We start from the raw sequence: 20709 nt of genomic DNA, 5'->3' as shown, positions 1-20709 counted from the left end.
TGCCCTTTCTGTGCTCTCAGAAAAATATTTGTTATTGATTTTGACATGAAACAGTCTTCCGAGCTGACATCTTGAGCAGGAGTTTGACCTGCAATGGACTGAGGAGAAGGCTTTGCTTTGAAGGACACCAGGCTTAGCTGGATGCAGGTGGGAATGAGGCCAGCAGAGGCACCATGCTGTCTGCACGGACAAGAATGTACAGCCCACCTGGAGCAGATGCCCGTGCACTGGTGAGTGGGAGACTCTTCAGGGGGATTTCTCATCTTTGGCTGCAGGTCAGACTCACTGAGGAAGATTTTAAAAAATACAGGTGCTCGGAACCCACCCTGGACAAACTGAATCCAAGGGTGTTGTCACACGGCCCTGCCTGATTCATCACAAACTCCACTTCTGTGACCCCCTGCTCAGGGCAGCCCAAACCACTGTAGGTAGGGTTCAAGCAATAGCTGCTGTGCCTTCTGCCACATTCCTTTGACATGCCAAGAGTTTTTCATTTTATTTCAGCCTCATAAACACTCTTGTGCTTGGCAAGATAGTAGATGAGCAGCAAGTATTTTGAGAAAGAATTTTATGGAGGATGCTCAGGCTCAAAGAGATAAGGAAGCTTGCCCAAGTTCACATGGCTGGGGGCTTCCCTGGTGGTGCAGTGCTTGGGCGTCTGCGTGCCAATGCAGGGGACGCGATGAGTTCAAGCCCTGGTCCGGGAAGATCCCACATACTAAGGAGCAACTAAGCCCATGTGCCACAACTAGTGAGCCCATGTGCCACAACTACTGAAGCCCATGTGCTTAGAGCCCATGCTCCGCAACAAGAGAAGCCACTGCAATGAGAAGCCTGTGCACAGCAAGAAAGAGTAGCTCTCGCTTGACACAGCTAGAGAAAGCCTGCGCATAGCAACAAAGACCCAACACACTCAATAAATAAATAGATAAATAATTTTAAAAAAAGTTCACATGGCTGCAAAATGAAGAAAACAGGATTCAGGGTCAATCGTCTTGCCTCCGAAGGTAGTGACACCTGGACTGGCATCCGTGGCCTGTGGGCCAAATTCAGCCTGCTGCTTATTTCTATGCAGTCAGGGGGCCCAAGAATGGCCTTTACATTTTTAAAAGTTTGTAAAAGACAAAAATAAAAACAAAGAATATGCAATGACAGATGCTATATGTGGCCTACCAAGCCTAACACAGCCACCATCTGTCCCTTTACAGGAAAAGCTTGCCAACCCCTGGTTGAGACTGTGACAGGTGTCTGCTTCCGAGCTCACGCTGGGATGACCGGTGAGATGACACGGGATCAAGGTGTCCCTCCAAAGCTTCACGGTCACAAAAGGCCTTCACAGCAGTTCTGAATCTTTAATGTGACTGAAGTCTTCAGCGTCTCTTGCAATCCTTGTTCCGAGGGTGCGGCCTGAAGATGATTTCTGCACATTTGGACGCACCGGTGTTTGCCGGAACCTCATGGAGATCTAAGGGCTTTGCAAGGTAGCCCGCTTTTCATCAAAGGCCTCCCTCCACACCCAGGGGCTGAGACAAGTGGCTGGACCCCTTTCAATCAAAAGTCAGAACAACGACTGACCCTATCCTGTTCTATTCACTCTTATTTGATCCTCACAAAAATTCTGTGAGGTGGGTGAGAGCGTACTGTTATCCTAATTAAAAAAAAAAAAATCTTTATAGATGATGCAACTATGGCTCAGAGAGTATAGAGATCTGCATAAGCACACAAGGTGGCGGGGCCACAGTTTGAACCTGGTGGTCTTCTAATCTTAAATACCATGCTCTTCTAGGTTACAAAAGCCTTGAGGGGTCATCAGCTCAGTGCCCTGGTTTAGAAAAAGTATCCAAAACTTGGAGTTAGGAAAAAGAACGACGGCGTGGAGACCCATTGGGGGATTATTGAGTTTTCTAAGGATATATTCCTTTGTTTTGACCTGTTTACCAGTGATTGGAACATTGGATTACTTCAGGAGATGTGAAATTGTAGAAAACTGAGAGTGGATGCAGACGATTCTTTCTTACAGAGGTGCCGTGATTTTGTCTGGAAGAATAGATTACAACCCAAAGGTTATAGTTTTGTTGCCTTATGAGATAATCAACAATCTTATGCCAGCACACTCTTTCTTTTTTATAAATTTATTTATTATTTATTTATTTATTATTTATTTTATTGGCTGTGTTGGGTCTTTTTTACTGTGTGTAGGCTTTCTTTAGTTGCGGTGAGTGGGGGCTACTTTTCGTTGTGGTGTGTGGGCTCCTCCTTGCCGTGGCTTCTCTTGTTGCGGAGGATGGGCTCTAGGCACATAGGCTTCAATAGTTGCAGCACATGGGCTCAAAAATTGTGGCTCAAGGGCTCTAAAGCGCAGGCTCAATAGTTGTGGTGCATGGGCTCAGTTGCTCTGCAGCATGTGGGATCTTCCTGGAGCAGGGCTCGAATCTGTGTCCCCTGCATTGGCAGGTGGATTCTTAACCACTGTGCCACCTAGGAAGCCTCCAGCACACTCTCTTTCAGCAATGATTAATATACTTCTACCTTTTGGAATGAATCTTGCCATTCCTTCATTAACAAGTTCAGTAAATCTTTAACACATGTTCACTCTATATTTGTATGAGATTCATGTTTTTAGCTTTTTTTTGAAAATTGTATTTTGACACCCTCCTCATGGTTGTTCAATATGAAATCCACCAAGCAGCAGTGGTCACCCTGGGTGTTGGACGAGTCTTCTCTCTTTGGGTGTAGCAATCTACTGAGAGGTGGTCCAAGGTGGCAGAAAATCTTTGGATGACATAACTAGGTTTAGGTCTTGAAGAGCTGTGTAACCTTGGCCGAATTGTGTACTTTTTCTCAGTCTCATCATCCACAAAATAGAGATAATACCCCCATAATTTGTTTTAAGAAAAATAATGTAAAATAGAGCACAGAGGTTGAGGATACAATTCCGAGCCAGGCTGCCTGTGTTCACTTCTTGGATTTGTTCTTTTGTAGCTATGTGGACTAGGGGAAAGCATTTGACTTTACTGTGCCTCAATTTCCTCATCTGTAAAGTGGGGTTAGTATCTACCTTGTAGTGTTGTTGTGAGGATTAAATGAGTTAATATAAATAAAGTTCTTAGAACTGTGACTGTCATGTTGTAAGCAGTTCACGTTCACCGTGATGAAGAAAATGACGTAGCAGAGCTCCTAGTTCATAATTCATGCTCAAAATACTGGTAACACATGAAAAGATGCTCAACATCACTCATCATCAGAGAAATGCAAGTCAAAGCCACAATGAGGTATCACCTCACACTGATCAGAATGGCCATCATCACAAAATCTGGAAACAACAAATGTTGGAGAGGGTGTGGAGAAAAGGGAACTCTCCTGCACTGTTGGTGGGAATGTAAGTTGGTACAGTCACTATGGAAAACAATTTGGAGGTTCCTTAAAAACTACAAATAGAACTACCATATGATCCAGTAATCCCACTTCTGGGCATATACCCAAAGAAAACCATAATCCCAAAAGAAACATGTACCATAATGTTTATTGCAGCACTATTTACAATAGCCAGGACATGGAAGCAACCGAAATGCCCATCAACAAATGAATGGATACAGAAGATGTGGCATATATATACAATGGAATATTACTCAGCTATAAAAAGGGATGAGATGGAGCTATATGTAATGAGGTGGATAGAACTACAGTCTGTCATACAGAGTGAAGTAAGTCAGAAAGAGAAAGACAAATATTGTATGCTAACTCACATATACGGAATCTAAAAATGGTACTGATGAACTCAGTGACAAGAACAAGGACGCAGATACAGAGAATGGACTGGAGAACTCGAGGTTTGGGAGGGGGCAGGGGGTGAAGGGGAAGCTGAGACGAAGCGAGAGAGTAGCACAGACATATATATACTACCAACTGTAAAATAGATAGTCAGTGGGAAGTTGTTGTATAACAAAGGGAGTCCAACTCGAGGATGGAAGATGCCTTAGAGGACTGGGGCAGGGAGGGTGGGGGGGACTCGAGGTGGGGGGAGTCAAGGGAGGGAGGGAATACGGGGATATGTGTATAAAAACAGATGACTGAACTTGGTGTACCCCCAAATAAAAAAAAAATACTGGTAGCTGTCAAACATCAAGGATGTCCACCACCAAGAGCCAATTGGAATCATGGCAGAAGGCCTGTTTACTCATCAAAACAAAGAGGTTCCAAGAAGTCAAGGAATGTTCCCGGGTTCATTCAGCCAGAACTAGAACCCAAATCCCATGACTCCCGGGTCAGATTCTGCCCCCTGCACCAAGCCCAGAAGCTAGACGCTGAAGGTGAAGTACACGGATGTATGTCATACAATAGCTTAGCCTCTCTGTCTTATTCTTCCTGTAATTTTCAGCGATTCCCCTCCCCAAGGAAGTGTCTTCCTCTTGCTGCCACTCCTGCTTCTAGGACCAGAGGAAAAAGGCAGAGCCCAAGCAAAATACACTAGCTAGAGGATGAGGATGGTACCATGCAGTCCCAGATGCAGGAAAAGAGGCAGACTGTCCTACTCCCTCCCGCTAACTTCCATTCCCCTGGGGTCCTTAGCTCCAGGCTTATGCCTCCAGACAAAATAGTTGAGGATTTCCTTGCCAAGTGATGAACAGAAAAAGCAAACCCACGCCACACCACATATCCTGCATACCAGACATTCCTCAGATGATTTGCTTTGTAGGTGACTGGCCACAGACAGCACCACCTTACCAGTGGCAGATGTTGGGAGCAGCAGGGACCGAGACTGGGGGTGGAGGAAGGGGAGGAGGGCCTGTGCTCCAGGTGCTCTTCCCATAGTTGAGACACAGGACTGAGACCTCTGCTGTCTACATTCAAATCCGTTATCACTTCCCACCCCCACCAAGCCAGCCATAAGCTGGAGTCCAGACACGGTCAACATCACAGTCTAGAAGTGGGTCCCAGGTTAAGAGTCATTCAAATATTTACTGAAGACCCACCATGAGTCTAGCACCACATCAGGCTCACTCACAGGAGAGCGCTTGAATTCACTCTTGAAAGTGGAAAGGATGGAATTCTCTTGGGACACTTCCTCACGATTGCTTTTATGTAGGCGGGAGGGAAGAAGGAAGAAAACTTTGCTGAGCGCCTACCCTCTCTGTGACCAGATGCTTGCTGGCCTTTCCCCATGTGACTGCTGTCTGGGGTCAGTTACACGGTGTTGGCAACTCAGGCTGGCTGAAACACGGCAGGAATGTATGTGGTTAGGGACTCAGCAGTCTGGAAGAATGAGAGTTAGGCAAGTTGATCAACAATGTCACCAGACATACAGATTCTTTGATTATCTTTGCTCTACCATCCTTGGGGTAGGCTCTACCCTGAGGCTGGCTCTGCTTGCGGTCAGAAGAGGCTTCTTGATCCAATACCGATATATGTGTGTGGGTGTGTGTGTGGGGGGTGGGGTGGTGGTAGAGAGAGGCTGATGCCTCCAGCAGACATCTCCTCCCAGCTCCTTGGCCAGATCAGGTTGTAGCCCGTCCCAGAACCAATCACTGCCAGGAGGAATGGTGCTGTCCTTGGACCAATCAGGCCCACTGTAGACTTGAGGTCAACTCTCCCAAATTATCGCTTCGGCTTCCCGGGCAGGGGAAGCAGACGCTGGGGGGTGAAGTGCAGTGTTCAGTGCTTATCCCCACAGGTTTGGAAGGAAGTGACTTGCTGAAGTCCAAAGCCCCCATGTGCGTTCCTTTCACCTCACTGTGCTGCCTTATGAGGTGAGAAAAAGGAAGGAAGAAGGGTTGAGGAGTCAAATTTCAGGTGCCCTTCAGCTGCAGGAGGAAACTCTGGGTTTATGAAAGACACCTCCCTGCTCAGCCTTTCCCACTTTTTCCAGATGTCCTCCACATTCCACTAGGATTTGGACCATGAGCACCATTTTATAGCCATCAGCTCACAACATCTGAGGTCTTTTCAATATTTCATTAACAACCCCCTACTGGTTAGAGCCCATCTCCTGGATTTTGCTGAATGATGGTGTTACCAAGAGGTTTCAGGATATATAGGCTTATGTTGTGTTTCCTTGCAGCTGTCTTAGGAAGGGAATCCTAGGAGAGCAATTTCCAACAAAACTATTTTAGCAATAATGTGGCATGGTGGGGCCCCACAAGGGGTGCGGAAGGAAGGGGCAGCTGTGGTGTATGGTAACTGTTCTTTCTCCAAAAAAATTTTTGAAGCAATTTTTTTTTTTTCCCTATTAAAGTTCAAATCAGCCAGAGTCCAAGACAGCTGATCCCCAGGTCATAAATGCTGGTTGCAAACTGCATGGTCTAACGTTGATCACCCAGGCAATCAATCTTCATTAAATCTCTCATATATCCACAGCTCAGTTTTAGGTGCTGGAGAAGCTACATGTGACAAGATACGATCCCTGCCTGTGACCTAGAAGAAGCTGCTGCACAGACGAAATGTTACCTAGTAATACTAGACAGAGGGCCACGTGTGCTAAGGGGCAGGGGAGACCAACAGTAATTCCAGCAGGATTTTAGAACAGGGTTTCCCAAGGCATGATCCTTGGAATATGTGTCCCTCAAAATATACTGGAATAAAAAGAAAAAGTGCTCTAAGGCCAAAAAAATGGGGGCAAAATCATATGTTATTTGCTCCTTTTGGAGATATCCAGTGTATGCAAGTTTCTTATAGGCCCCAAGACACTTCACAGAGAATTAAGGGATTCACTTGTTTAATTTTAATACTATGATTCTTAAAGATACTTGCCCACGAAACATCCCCGTTTTCCCTCAAGGCAAACAGGAATGCCCTATTAGTGTCCCGTGGAACCACACTGCCCCCTGTGGTCGCAACCAGCCAGGACGCCTAACACCGAGGACAGCAAAGGGGCGCCGCGGGCTTTCCTCCCTGGAACCCAGGAGCAGCCCCAGTGGCAGAACTGCTTTGTCAGGAACCCTCTACTCAGCAAACCCGGGGCCCTCCAGGATGCACACCCGAGAAGCGGGCTGTCAGGTGGCTCCATGGGGCCCAAACAACGCGCCCCGTTCATCAGATGAGCCGGCGGTGAGCCGGCGGGCAGGAGGGGCAGGCGAGGAGACCCCGGCCGGAGGCAGCAGCGAGCAGCCCGTCAGAAGGGTTTGCCGCCTCTCCCCTGGCTTCTCTGTCCTCTCCTTCCTTTCAGAGGAAGCTCTGATTCCACAGAGCGCACCTCTGCCCCGACGCATCCCTCAGCTTCAGGCCTCTTCGGGGTCCCCTCTCCCCACCTGCTCCTTCCCGCCTGCCTGCCTACGCCCCAAATGTCCCCCCTGCTCCTGGCAGCGAGCCCCAGCCCCACTGCTTGCCACCCACTGAGGGGCTCCTGCAGCCCGCCTCCTCCCCAAGAACCCAGCCCGCAGCGCGGCTCCCTCCCCGACGCCCTGCACCCTCCAGCCCGCCCAACTGTGGCAGCTTGTATTTTTCTCCCTTCCCTTGCAGGAGGCTGCATTCTTCAGGAAAGTCTTTGACGGGAGCAACTGTGCCTTTTAGTCTTGTTCCGCCTTCCCTCACGCCCACGGAGTCCAGTCTGCCTCTGCCTTCCTGCTTCCCCGAGTGCCCTTATAACATCGGGGTGCTGGGACCGCAGGACCGGGGGCCTGCCTCAGGCCCCTTCTCACTCCGGGCTGCCCCAGCGCCCGGGCCACAGTTACAACCACCTTCTCGGGAGCACGGAAAGCACTTCTTCAACATTCAGTTCTGGGCTTAACTGAATCAAACTTCTCTTTCTAAAAGTCAGTGCTAGAGTCTCCGGAGAAAGAGGCCCAAGCAGACAGGACGCTCCTAATAGGGCCACAGCTGCTGAAGGCCTGTCCCCTGCCCCCCCGCCCCCCCCACCGCCCCGCTCTTCTGCCCCTGGGCACAGAGGGCTTCTTGCTTTGGGACATTCAGGGAGCAAAACTGCTGCAATCCGGTTCTGTTCAGGATGGAGAATGTTCAAACAAAAACACACGGTTGAATTTCCCTGAACCACAGGGTTACTCTTGAACACTGGTGGTTTAGACTCAGAAGAAAATTGTGGTCTGAGACAGAAAGACCCCCAAACAGGATTTTGGAGGCACCAGGTGAGAGTAAAGCCAAACCAGGCTCACGGTACCCTGAGAGTTTAAATAAATAAATAAATAAAATAAAGCTCCTTAGCTGGGGGCTCATTCAGTGACCCTCAGGCCACCCGGTGCCCCTCATACACACACGGACTGGCCATCCTCTCCTGTGGACCCCACTGTCCCCAACTGCCCCGCAGCCCCTCTCACAGGTCCCAGGCTCTACCACATGCTCACATGGCTGGGTCTGCTCCGGGGCCCTTCTCTCTACCTCTGCCTAATTTCTATCCAATCTGCCAGGTTCAGACAGCGTCTCCATCGACTGCTGGGTAAAAACATGAGCTTTGGAAACAAACTGGAGTTTCAGTTTCTGCTTGGCCACTCTCCAGCTGTGTGATCTTAACACCGTGGTGGGGCGATGCCAGTTCTGCCAGCTGTGTGGCCTTGGGCAAGTTACCTAACCTCTCTGTGCTTCAGCCTTATCTATAAAATGAGGACAAAAGAGTGCCTATGTGTTATGCTTTACGTGGCTGTGGTGGGGACCAAAGCAAGTAATGCAGGTCAGGGCCTGGCTCGTGTACCTACCTGCACAGTGAGTGCTAGCCATCTAGAGATGGAACCCCTCGTTCCCCTGTAAACAAAGCCTGCCTGCACTGACTGCCGGTATCAGTCCTTCCTGCTGCAGCATCTCCCCGAGAGGTTCTGCAGTTCATCTCCCATCCTCTTCCCTTGCTCTGAACATTTCTGGCTTGGGGCCTAACTCACTTTCGAGCTGCTGACCTCTGTCGGGTCATCCCCACACTTTGCTTGTGAAGACAGGACCGCTCTCCTGATGTGCCCGCAGAGCGATTGATCTGCTAACAATTCCAGGTGCCCTGGCCTGACACAAGCCCCCTCACTGTGCTCCCTCCCGGCTGCCCTTCTCTCCATGCCGCTCGCCCCCAGCTCTGACCACACCGAATTCTTACTTGTCCGCCTAAGCAATCCACCTCTCATGAATCCGGGCCTTTGCACGTACGGTTCCCACTGCCTGGAATGCTGCCACACCCCCTCCCCACCCTCCTCTGCCTGGGAAACTCCTATGCATTAGGAGTTAGGCCAGATGCCCTCTTCTCAAAGGCTTTTCCCAACTCCAGGGCTCTGCCCTCTTCGCCCCCAGCCTGCGCTCAGGTTTGTTCTCCCTGGATTGTGACCTTCTCCAGGAATAAGGTAGGGCCTCCAGTGTCCTGCACACAGTAGGTGACAGGGCACTGAGTAAGGTCTTTGACTGTGGATCAGCCTGATTTAGCTGCAAAGGATCTAAAATCCTGCAGACAACTTCCAGTCCCATGCCTGTCATTGCTGTGCCTTGCTGAGTCCTGTCTGCCCCTCTGCAAAATGGCCAGAGCACCTTCCCCATGGTTGCCCACAGCCGAGGGGGTTGGGGGTCCAGCCCAGCTCACCCAGGAGACCCCACAGACATCAGCTCCCCTCATCCCCTCCTGGACTGCACACCTCAGGCTTCCTACCTTCATATCTCTGGTAGTCAGTCCCATTTCCATTTTTAAGTCAAAGATAGAAAAACATGACTAATGGGCTTAGAGACTCTAAATCACCATTTCAGGAGGAAAAATAACCCTCTTAGTTGTCAGACGTACTGGTGACACTCTCTCTGTTGCTATGGTGATTCTCTGACATCATCCTCTCACAGATGAGAAACGCCTCACATTTTTCTGAGTCTGGTTCCCCCACACAAGGACTCTGGCCAAACAATCTGTATCCCCATCCCTACAGGAAGGAAGGGGTACAATCTCTGGAGGTTGCATTTCTGCCTTGGCTGTCAGAGGGGAAGTGGTCCTTCTGGGGTCAGGCCCTGAGTCAGGTTTGCAGAGGAACATCTGCACTCGCATTCAGCTGTGCAACTTTCCCATCGGGTGACATGCATGGTCCAAGAGCCCAAGGTCCTTGTCTGGGACTCTGCTTCTTTAAGAGGAAAATAACTGCATCTTCTTACTTAGGGTCTATTCCTTATTTGAATTTTCTCCAGAGTCAACAAAACTGTATGAAATTCTCACACACACACCCACACACACACACACTCTCTTCCTCTAACACACGTTGGTGACTACGGAGCTGGTACTCAAGGGGGAATTTCTTTCACATGATAAAGACACAGCCTCCTCTCTCTTCCATGTTCTTCCCATGAGACTTTCACACAGGTTCATTCCTTTAAAATTTATTTCTGGTGAATAAAAAAAATAATTTATGTGACCAGATTAATAAAGACATTACAACCTGGAGCAGAACTTCACCATCCAGCTTCCTTCTGGATTTTGTAGCTTAGTGAGAAGGTGGCTGAGAAACTCAGCCGCACGCTTTGTAGAACCGGGAGACGTCGACCCGACCCCTGTGCAGGGCTGGGAGGCGGGCTCCAAGGAAGGCGAAGCCAAACCTCCTAACAGAGAAGAGGCGTCTCTTCATAGTGTTTGTTTTTTCAATCAGCCAAGAGCAGCTCTGCCACGTGCCTGTCCCTAATGCCCATAAACGTAACATGCTGAGCACATGCCTGGAAGGACAGAGCCGTCGCCTCAGGGACGTTTACACATGGCACTTGGGGACTCTGTGGGGGAAGATGCCTTCCCCCCAGAGTCCATCCCTGGAGGAGGCTGTGCCGAGGTGGGACCTGAGCTGCTGACACGCTCTCAGGATCGCTGGATTTCTGAACACTACGCCTCTGAGCCTAAAGTGAACATCCCCCAGTGCCTTGGGCTTCCACGGGGCTCTCAGAGGCGGCCATCACTTCGGTCAGCAGAGGGATGCTTCCTCCAGGGGCCTGAGAGCCGAGCACACTGACAGCCTGTGCTGGGGGCTGAAGGCTAGACTCCCCAGGGGCCTGGACAGAGCCCAGAACCTCAGTGCTGGGGAAGATCTGGGGGTTCACGGCCACAGAGGAAGCAGGCTCGCTAACCACACCACCCTGCTGCCTGGCTCCTGCGTGAGGCCATGGCCTTGGGATCACGCGGGTGGGGTGGTTCCCTTTCTTCGGTGAATTTTGGTTATAATATTTTGATAAATTTGGAATAGGCTTTGGTTGTCTGTAAACTCACAAACGATGCTCCCAGAATGCAAGCAGGAGAGCCTATGAGAAGCCCTAAGGAGTTTTCTGTGATAAAGCACACAGGGCTCACCCCTAACCATGCGGCCAATCTGTAGGTGGCTTGGGGGGCCCACAACGCCTGACTGGAGGGCCACCCAGGACCCGAGGCACCTGCTGGCAGTGATCACCAGGCTCACACCTGACCAGATGCCAACAGTCGAAACAAGAGCTGCTTGTTCAACCGAACCAATCAAAGCCCAAACTCCCAGATCACTGGGTAGTTCTGAAGTTCAGTTCAGGTTCCTCTTTTGACCTTCAAAGACAACAATTTCTGGGCACAAAGATCAGCTCAAGGGTTCCTGTCAGTTCCTCTCATGGGACACACACTCACACACCTGCTCCCCCTTCACACAGAGTCATTTCTATGCTCCAGGCTGGGACCATTGTTTCCATGAAACCGCTCCCTTGTTAGATGCTCTGAAATAAAAATTCACACCCCAAACCATTTCATACCTGTTATTTTCCTTTGAAGAAAAACCAGACGCCCCCAACTCACTGCCATCTGGGGACACCTACAGGAGAGCCTATTAAATTATGCCCAAAGTACAGCCTTTCCCTCATTTCATGAAATGAAGAGAGCAAGCCAGCCATGAGGACACACGTATGTGACGCAGGGTTGACAGGGAAGGGACAGATGAAAAACCAGTACCACACCAGGTGGTAACTGGGAACCAGCTTCCCCAAAGCTCACAGCAGCAGAACGCACCAGACAGGAGGATATTACACAGGTCCTAGAAAAATCAACTTTGTTCCATACCTGTTCTTGAAAGTTGTAAAGGACAGACCTTTCCATTTGGCATGTCTCTGGAGGTTTTTCTGGTACCAAACGCAATAGAGGCTTTCAATGACTCTGAGGCAGAGACAGAGAACTCACTGCCTGGCCCTGCCTGGCTCCTGGGACACCAGACTGTGACAGGGGGCCGCTGGAAAGGGAGGAGCAACTGCACAGCCTGGAAGAAAAGGGGGTGAGGGTGAGCCACGGAGGAGCCCCCCAGAGGCCTGCTGCGTGAGGCCGTTAGCACATCCAGACTCTCAGCCTCCGGGTCTGACTCTCGAGTCTCAAAAGGCACCCTGCGCCCGTCTGCAAAGTGTCTCTTGGAGAGAGCTCCCAGCGCATGGGCCCTCAGTCTTTATCCCAAGGTCCAAGGTGGGGTGCAGCCCAGGCCAGCAGTGAAGCGCTGTACTAGCTACACTGGAAGAGGGCAAGCCAAGTTTGTTCGCTTCTCCCATTAGGTGCCAGGGCCCCACCAGCTCCCCTCCTCTTCCGAGTGGCCGCCTTCATCCCAACTCTCTACATACTCTCTCCACTTGCTTCTCATTGGCACTGTATTTCCTGTAGCTTCCTACTTGTCTGGGAAAAAATTCTACTATGTGGGGCACTTACAAGTCTCTTATAAATATGAGAAGCAGTACAAAGTTTAATTATATTTTAAAACCATGGTATGGGCTAGCGTCTGTTAAAGCAGGACCATTAGGCGAGGTCTAGAGGTGATGCTTTTTGAGGACCAAAGCATCACCTTTCCCCACTGGGTGGAACGTTCATACTACACTGTGGATGACATACGGGATGTGATACCACATTACTGCGGAGACGTGGAGGATGACTGCCCTCAACCGCTACCAGCTTTAAAAACCATGTGCCTCTGTCCCCATGGTCTTCCCCCAGTGAACTTTTTTCAAAGACAATTGCTACCTGACATTAGGACTATTCCACAAGCCATTCATTCTTCATGTACTGTCTTGGGGAAAGGCTCAGATTAAAGTTCAGTTCAACATCTTAAAATGCCCTTCCAAGGGGAGGGCTCTGAAAAGAGAAAGGGGGGGCGGGGAATATGAAATTCTTGAACTGTGGCATACAGAAGACAGAATCTGAAAATACCATATGTCTTCACTTTTAAGATGGGCTAATGAGCAAAACTTTCTTGTTAAAGGTTTGTAATGATGTTAGAATGCATCTAGATTTTAGGACAATTAGGACACAGAGAAAACATCCATTTTGGGTTGGAGGATGGGTGACAGATTTTAACAGAATCCTGAACTTTGATGATTTTGACAGCAGAGACGCTGACGTGGGACCTAAAGACAGGGTCACCAAGGCATTGCTTTCTTGGAGCTGAATCCCCACTCTGAATGCCTAAGGGGGGCTGTTGTATTGACTGTCACCCCGGGGGACCTGGGTTTGTGTGGATGAATTTGTATGAACTCAAAGAGCCTCTGCAGAGTAAGGAGCCCACACATTTTATTACAGCCCCTGCTCACCGAGCCCTGACACTCCCCCATACCTCTGCCCCTTTGGATTATGGAGGAAAAAAAAAAAAAACCATTCGATTTTCTGGGCCACAGAATACAAGTTGGGTCTAGATTGTACAAGGAGCTTACACACTGAGGCAAGAAAGCGTGCAGACAGGAGCAAGAATTTTTCACCCTCTGGGTGAGCCAGTGCTTAAGACACAGCAGGAGGACCTGAGGTGCCCTCCTGGAGTCCACACTGGTTTATGTTTCTGGCTTTTATTAACCATGTCCAACTCCAGTGTCCATCTTCTCCTCAGAGGGAGAAGAATATCTTTGAGTATCCATGGCATCCGTGATTTCCCCCGAGCTGTTTTTGCTTGTTTGTTTGTTTCCTATTAAGATTTCACAGCAGGCCTAGGAGCAGGCCTAGAGAAGGACCAACAGAAGCACACGCGACTGAGGACGACGTAATACTGACTTCTCCTTTTGGTAACAGTCCATGAACCCGCGCCCCTCTCTCCTGAGATACGGTGAGGCGGGGGGGAGGTGGCGGAGGAGCTGTGGGTGGGACACACTGTACCGTGTGACATCACGATCATGCAGCCGGTGCCCGACAGGACAGAGGAGTGAGCAGGAGTGCCCAGGGCTCCGGGCTCGCCCCAGGGGGAGGCGGGCAGTTCCAGGGCAGTGCCCAGCCTCTTGGGACCGCTGTCCATCCAGTTCTTGTGCGGCCGGCCCCTGGGGCGCGCCCCTGTGGTTCTGGCCTTAGCCTTCGTCCTCCCTCAGCTCGGTGGGTAGGAATTTATACTGCTGTTGGCGGATTTGGGCCAGTTTTTTCCTTGCTTCTTCCAATTCTCGCTCCTTCTTCAGCATTTCCTCCTGGGCGGCAATGATCTAGAAGCAAAGCAACAAGCTGGATGGATCTGAAAGTTTCTGGGAAACTGCCCTCGCTCCACTGCTTGTGTCATGAGCTCCCACAGCCTCTGCTACCGTGGGACACAGCAAGATGTCCCGGGACTAAGTATTCTCAGCTCTGGAGACAAGCCTCTGGGCCATGGTTCGGGTTTTGAGACAAATGATCCAAGACAATAAGCTGACTTCTGGCCACTGATTTAACAGCAAATATCTACTGCATCCCTGTGATGCACCAGGCTCTGGTGGAAGCACTTTACACAGTGTCCCATCATCTTCATGGTGACACTGTGAAGTATGGCCTATTGAATGTCCCATTTTTACAATGAGAAAGTTGAAGATGTGGGTCCACTTTCCTGAAGGGCCTCAGCTAGTGGAGCAGGACCCAGCCCAGGTATTCTCAAAGCTAAAGCTGGAGTCCTTAATTACTAGATGGCTTTCATATATTTATTTCATGCTTCTAAGGTGTGACCTGAGGAATATTAGTTAATGGGTATCAAGGGGAAAGGGTATGTTTGTGCTCAAGAAAGCCAAACAGATTTATGAAAAGCAAAGGCCTTTTCAGGGTCTTGCTAGACTAATAAGCGTTGTGACATCTGAGGAGGGAGTACAGAGGACAGTAATTCCTAGACCTGTTTGATCAGACACCCTTCTTCATGGAACTTGCCATGGAACTAGTGTATCAAGAAAGAGGTTCTGGTAAAAATGCATCCTGTGTATTTCCAAACACAGGGAGTGGTTGAGGAAGAGCTAAGGAAGGCATGGGAATGAGTTAGTTCAGCCATGGGGCCTCAGGGCTCCCGGTGGAAAACCAATCTCATACAAAGGATTTATATGAACACACCCCAAGCTGCAAGCCTGGTTTCCTGACCTTTCCATGCACAAAAATGCAGGCCTGCATAAGTCAGATTCCCATCCCCTCTTGTAAAACTTCTGGGAGAGAGAGGGTCATCATTCATTCTTTCTCTAGCGCCAAAAATCTGGAGTGAGTAGCAGCACCAAAAGCATCATCTTCTTTAAATGATAATGTTGCTGTCCTCCAATTCTCTTTTCTCCCTTTTCTGTAATAGAATCCCTGATTTTTAGCTAGGCACATTGCTACTCAGAAGAGAATGCTCCACTTCCCTGACTCCTTTGCAGCTATTTTGGCCACATGACTAAGTGCTGACCAATGGCATGAGAGAGCAAGTGATGCAGGTAGCTTCAGAGTCATGCCCACCCTAACTTCCCATCTTCACGCTGGCTGGACGCCTGAGGGGTTATCAAGCCATCTTAGACCACGATGTTGCCAAGGAGTCTGGGTCTCAGACCCAAAGGAGCTGCCCCACCACCCCCAGACTGCTTACACCCAACACTGTCTCACCATGGAGAAATAAACTTCCATCTTGTTTAAAACACTGCTATTCTGTGTCTCTGTTATAACACAGTGCTCCTCTTGGGAGTAAACACTGTCTGGGTTTAATCACAAACCTGAGCAATGCCCCCTACAAACTTTGTTTTCACTACGACATCGTCATCATCGGCTTTGCCGAATGCTGCCTTCTGGGCTGCACGAACAAGATTGTCTGAGGCTCTTTTCACAGCATTTCCTGCTGCCTGGAGAGGGGACAAAACACACATTATATCACCAGGAACAGCCATTTGGATTCAGCAAGAACAGACATGGAGGCACGCTTCATGAGACTACAAATCAATTTATCATCCAGTTACATAAAACACAGAATTTCTCTCTAGGTAATATCCATCCAGCCATCCATCCATCCATCCAGCCATCCATCCATCCAGCCATCCATCCAGCCATCCATCCTACCAACACTGGCACCTACCTAACCTTAGCTCATTCACAGATGAATGAGACACGTTTCCTGGCTCCCAAGGAACACGCCCTTCTTAGGGGACTTACAATTATGTGAATACATGATTACAGCACTATTTTACGTGTGTTAACAGAAGCTTGCTCAGGGGCTGCCTCCTTGGTTAGAAAGCCACCTCCCCCTGCTCCATCCAGTTGAGGCATACTTGAGGACTTGGCCCCGAGATCACTTTTCCTGTCTGCCTTGGCCTTACCCACACCCTCCTGTGCTCCTGGAAAGCTCTGTGCTGGCTTCTTTGCAGCCCTTACCACACTTGTGGTTGCCTCTCTCCCTCCCAGACAGTGAGTAGCTTGAAGGCAGGGGCTGTGACTCAACTCTCTGCGTCGCCAGCGCTGGGCACAGCGGCTGCCCAGGGCTGGCGCTCACCGAATGCTTTCCGAGGGAATGAGGGCTATGGAGGTACAACCTACCCCTGCGTGGGAGGAATGGGAGCCCCACAGTAATCAGGGCCTCTACAGATGTGCTTTTGGAGTCACAGCGGGCTTCAGGCTGTACAGTCAAGGATGGGGCGAGTGTTAGAGACAGGTACAGAAGGGCCCGTCCACATGCAGCCTAGATCTTCAGAAAGGGCTACCACCCCCAATGGCTTAACTCTTAATGCTCAAAAAGCACGGCCCAGGGGATCTGACCTCTGCCACCTGACGTTCGGGGGTTTCCCTTTCACGGGGGTCAAGGCTTCGTTAAACATCCCGTGGTCCTTGCCCAGCCCCCTCAGGATCAAGGCCTTGTTCTTGGGGGTGGGCCATCAGAAAGTCGACTGTTTTTCTCAAAGTAAACTGGCTCATCTGGTTGGTGACCTACAGTGGCCAAGGGGGGCCACAAGGGCTAACGCGAGGAGGGAAGGGGAGGCCCACCGGCACTTGGCAAGCAGTCATCATACGCTTATTCTCAAAATAGCTTCAGGAGGTCAGAAGTTATTAGCGTGCTTTTCTATGTAGAAAGTGACGTTGAGTAACTAAGATCCTGCAGCTGGTAATTCACAGAGATGGGATTTGAACGTAGGTCTGTGTAGCCCCAGAGAACCTCTGAGTTACTGTAAGGGGCTCACACGACGTTGCAGCATCCAGCTAAGCCAGCAATGATGTTAATAAGAGGGATGCCGGGTTGCACCCGTGTGAATCCTTAGGACTTAACAAAGGCACGTTCACCTTTCTTGACCCTCATAAAAGCCAGTGCAGGTACCTCTATCCCCATTTTACAGATGAGGCAACCAAGGCCTAAAAGGTTTGGAATGATTTGTATAAGATCATGCACTTAGTACATGGTAGAGGCAGGTCTTGAACCCAGTTCTCTCTTAACTCAGGATGTTTTCCAAAGAAGTGTCTGTCCCCCAAACCCATGAATCGTGCATTCACAAACATGCAGCTCCCCATTTTCCCCCTGGGTTTATACCAGGACAAAAATGAAGGTGAGGGAGGTGGTCGGAGAGAGACAGACACAGGAGGACCAAATGATAGCAATGCACTTTACAACTTAGGAAATAGGAGGAGAGACCCAGGTTTCAGTGGACTTGTTCAAATATTTCTGCCATTTACAACCTTACATAAACATTTTTAGCAACATAATCTGCACTACAACATTTATAGTAATGAACATCTAGAAAACTGGAAACAAATATGTCCAACATATAGAGAAATTTTGGCATAATCAGTTGATATAATATCATGCCATCATTAAAAATGAGACTCATGAAGAATGAACCAGTTAGCTTTGCACAAGGCCATTATGAAGCCTTTTCTTCAAGGAAAAAGAAAAGTATGAAGAAAAGGGGAGTGAAAAAATGCAGAATGTCTCTGTTAGGATGACAACTAGACAGAAGTATTCTGTATAAGATAAAAACAGGAAGAGAAAAAAATAACACTGGCCATGTGAAGATGCGGAGGCTATGTGATCTTTTTCATTTCAACACTGCCTTCACTGTGTTTAAAATACTTTTATAATTAAAACAGTCAGGAAAACTTAGATCCACTGGGCAGAACTCAAGTGTCACCTTCATAAGTACCTTCTGGGCTCTGGGACACCTCAGCAGCATCTCATAGCAGCATCCTCAGTCCTTTCACTCCCTTCTTTAGCTAACACTGAATGAGAGCCTCCACTGAAACAGGTACCATCTTAGGGGTGAGAGCCGCAAAGATAAAGCTCTGGTACCTGCACCTAAGATGCTCACAGCCTCGTCAAAGGCGGACATAAAGGTAAAGGTGGTGGTCCTGGGTGACAGGAACCGCAAGAGTGGTCTGACCAGAGGCTCTGGCAGGGCAGAAGAGGGACTGACTGCCCAAGGCCTGGGAGTCAAGGAGGGCTTCCCAGAAGAGATGGCTTTGGAGATGAGTCATGATGGACGAGTAGGAGTTCACCAAGGTTGGGCTGGTGGGGAGGAGGGCCCCAAGGCATGAGACCAGGAAGCACGTGTGGAGAACGTCAGTCTGGTGGGGCGGCAGGTGTAGGATGCATGGCCGCACGTGGCAGGAAATGAGAGACGTGGGACAGAGCTGGCAGATGGAAGGCCTGGTGGGTCATGCCAAGGAAGTGAGACTGCCCCCTCTGGCGACACTTACCCGCTCCAACAGGAGTACTTTCCCACCAGCATCAGTGACCATTACCTGTAGCCGCCTCATGGCCTCCGAATCCTGGTCGGCCTTCACCTTGCAGGCCACAAGCAGCTGAGCCGTGGACGCGGCGACCTGCTTGGCCGACGAGATAAGCTTCTCCTCGCTGGCATGCCCCTGCACGGAGGCATTGGCCGCCTCGCAGAGGCTGCTGGTTGCTGCTGCCACCATCCGGGCCTGGGGACAGTCAACAGAGAAGTGACTTGAGGCCCACACCTCCCTCAGGGGATCCAAAAAGTCAATAGGGACGGAGGCGAGGGCGACTCACAGCAGAAATCAGGCCCTGTGACCACTGTCCGTCGTCCGCAGCGTTGGCGGGGATGGAGCCCACCTAGAGGGGAGTATGAAAAGCGCCAATGAGAGCAGGAAGGTGCAGGGTGACCTGCAGCCCTCAGGCCCTCCCTGGACCTGGAACTAGAGAGAAAAGCATCTCGTCAGACATGCAGCATCTCCCCGGGACTCCCGCCAGCAGCACCTTTTCCCATGCGGAGCCCTGGCAGCTCCAAGGCGGCACATCCTGGCCAGTTTCCACCGGGGCCACACGGAGGCGACTGGAAACGCTCTCGATGGCCTCCATTTAGCTGCCAGGCACCGCGTTTCTGGGAAAATGGCTCAGGAACAATGGAGGGGGCGTGTCTTGACATGCCTATTTCCTCTGCTGACCTTTCTCCAACACGGGAGCCGTGGAGGCCTCTTCATTCAAGAGGCAAGGGAAACTTAAATCTCTCCTGATTCCTGGCCCTGGAAGCCATGCTGTGACTTCCTGGCAGGTCATGTTAAAAAAGGGGGTGCATCTCCCTCCTTACAGCTGAGCTCAGATCCTTGTCTTAAGGAAACACAGACCATTTTGTCAGGGGTGGGAGAGAGCCAAGAAGCTGGACGTAAGATGATCTCCGCTTCTGTCTGGAAATTAGGACAGCGGTGAGACATTTTCTGACCCGGTGTAGAGGGAGCTACGGGAGGAAATACCTTTACACTTGTGAGAGGTGCCTGGAGAGGTAAGAGATAAGTATCTCAATCTGAATATGAAACTGGGGATCTGTCAGAAATTAGAGGCATCACATCAGGGCTTGCTGAAGGTCAGGTAAGGCCCCAACGTCCTGCATACAACCCACAGCTCCCCAAGTCCAGCTGAACCTCCGTTACCAACTCTTTAAATGTTCGAACACAGAAGTCCCTTGGAGGACAGGAGCTTGGCCATATTCACGTTCGCTTCTCTAGTATCTAGCCATGTGTCCAGCATGGATGGCTCTTTATCCATGTGCAAATAAACTGAAATTTTTAGGTAGGATGTTCTTTTCAGTGACTCACGGTTGGTCTTTACGTATGGATCAGTCAACAAGTCCTAGGTGAGCGAGGCCGGCACTTTGCTAGATCTACAGGGGATGAGTGAGAAGCATAAAGGAGAGATTCGTGCTGGCTGGGAGAGGTACACGCATCAATATTGGATCCACGATGGTTTAGAAAGAAGAGCCAATGTACGTAGGTTGGATTAAGACACGGCTAAGCTCACAAGAGACTTCATGGAAGAAGACAGAAGGCCACTGGCTGTGCATAACTGTCTGTACTACAAGTTCTTAGGTCAAGACACAATCACATCTGTCATCTGTACACTGACGGCAAAGGCCTTTTAACACCAAACAGAAGTGACTGACAGTCCTGGTGACCATATTTCCCAAACCTGGCAGGATTTCCGTGGTGCCTCTATGATTGAGAGGCTTCTCTGCAAGATGTGATTTGGATGGGTGGTTCCCTGTTGTATGGGAATAACAGGACCCATGGAATATTTTACATCGGAAGGCCTTCCCACATCTAGGATTAGTCTAATGTACTATTAATCCTTTGGATCACTGAAAAAGAACTAGGCTTTCACGCTAATGTAGATGGAATGG

General features: G+C 49.8%; 1 protein-coding gene across 3 annotated transcripts in view; it reads right to left on the bottom strand.

Annotated features, from left to right (window-relative positions):
• Window positions 1–13232: 13232 nt before the first annotated feature.
• The window catches only part of TLN2 (talin 2), a 452015-nt gene continuing 444538 nt past the window's right edge, over window positions 13233–20709 (bottom strand). For all 3 annotated transcript variants that reach the window (XM_057722678.1, XM_057722677.1, XM_057722679.1), the window contains 4 exons: window positions 19086–19148; window positions 18812–18994; window positions 15808–15933; window positions 13233–14319 (listed from right to left, as the gene is read on the bottom strand). In XM_057722678.1, coding sequence (XP_057578661.1) covers window positions 14191–14319; window positions 15808–15933; window positions 18812–18994; window positions 19086–19148 — 501 coding nt within the window. In that variant the 3' untranslated portion in view covers window positions 13233–14190. The remainder of the gene's footprint in view (window positions 14320–15807; window positions 15934–18811; window positions 18995–19085; window positions 19149–20709) is intronic.

The sequence above is a fragment of the Hippopotamus amphibius genome, chromosome 2 (assembly GCF_030028045.1).
Source record: "Hippopotamus amphibius kiboko isolate mHipAmp2 chromosome 2, mHipAmp2.hap2, whole genome shotgun sequence".
NCBI classification, from domain to species: Eukaryota; Metazoa; Chordata; class Mammalia; order Artiodactyla; family Hippopotamidae; genus Hippopotamus; species Hippopotamus amphibius.
The sequence above is the reverse complement of the archived record's forward strand: the minus strand, read 5'-3'. Positions and strand labels throughout refer to the sequence as shown.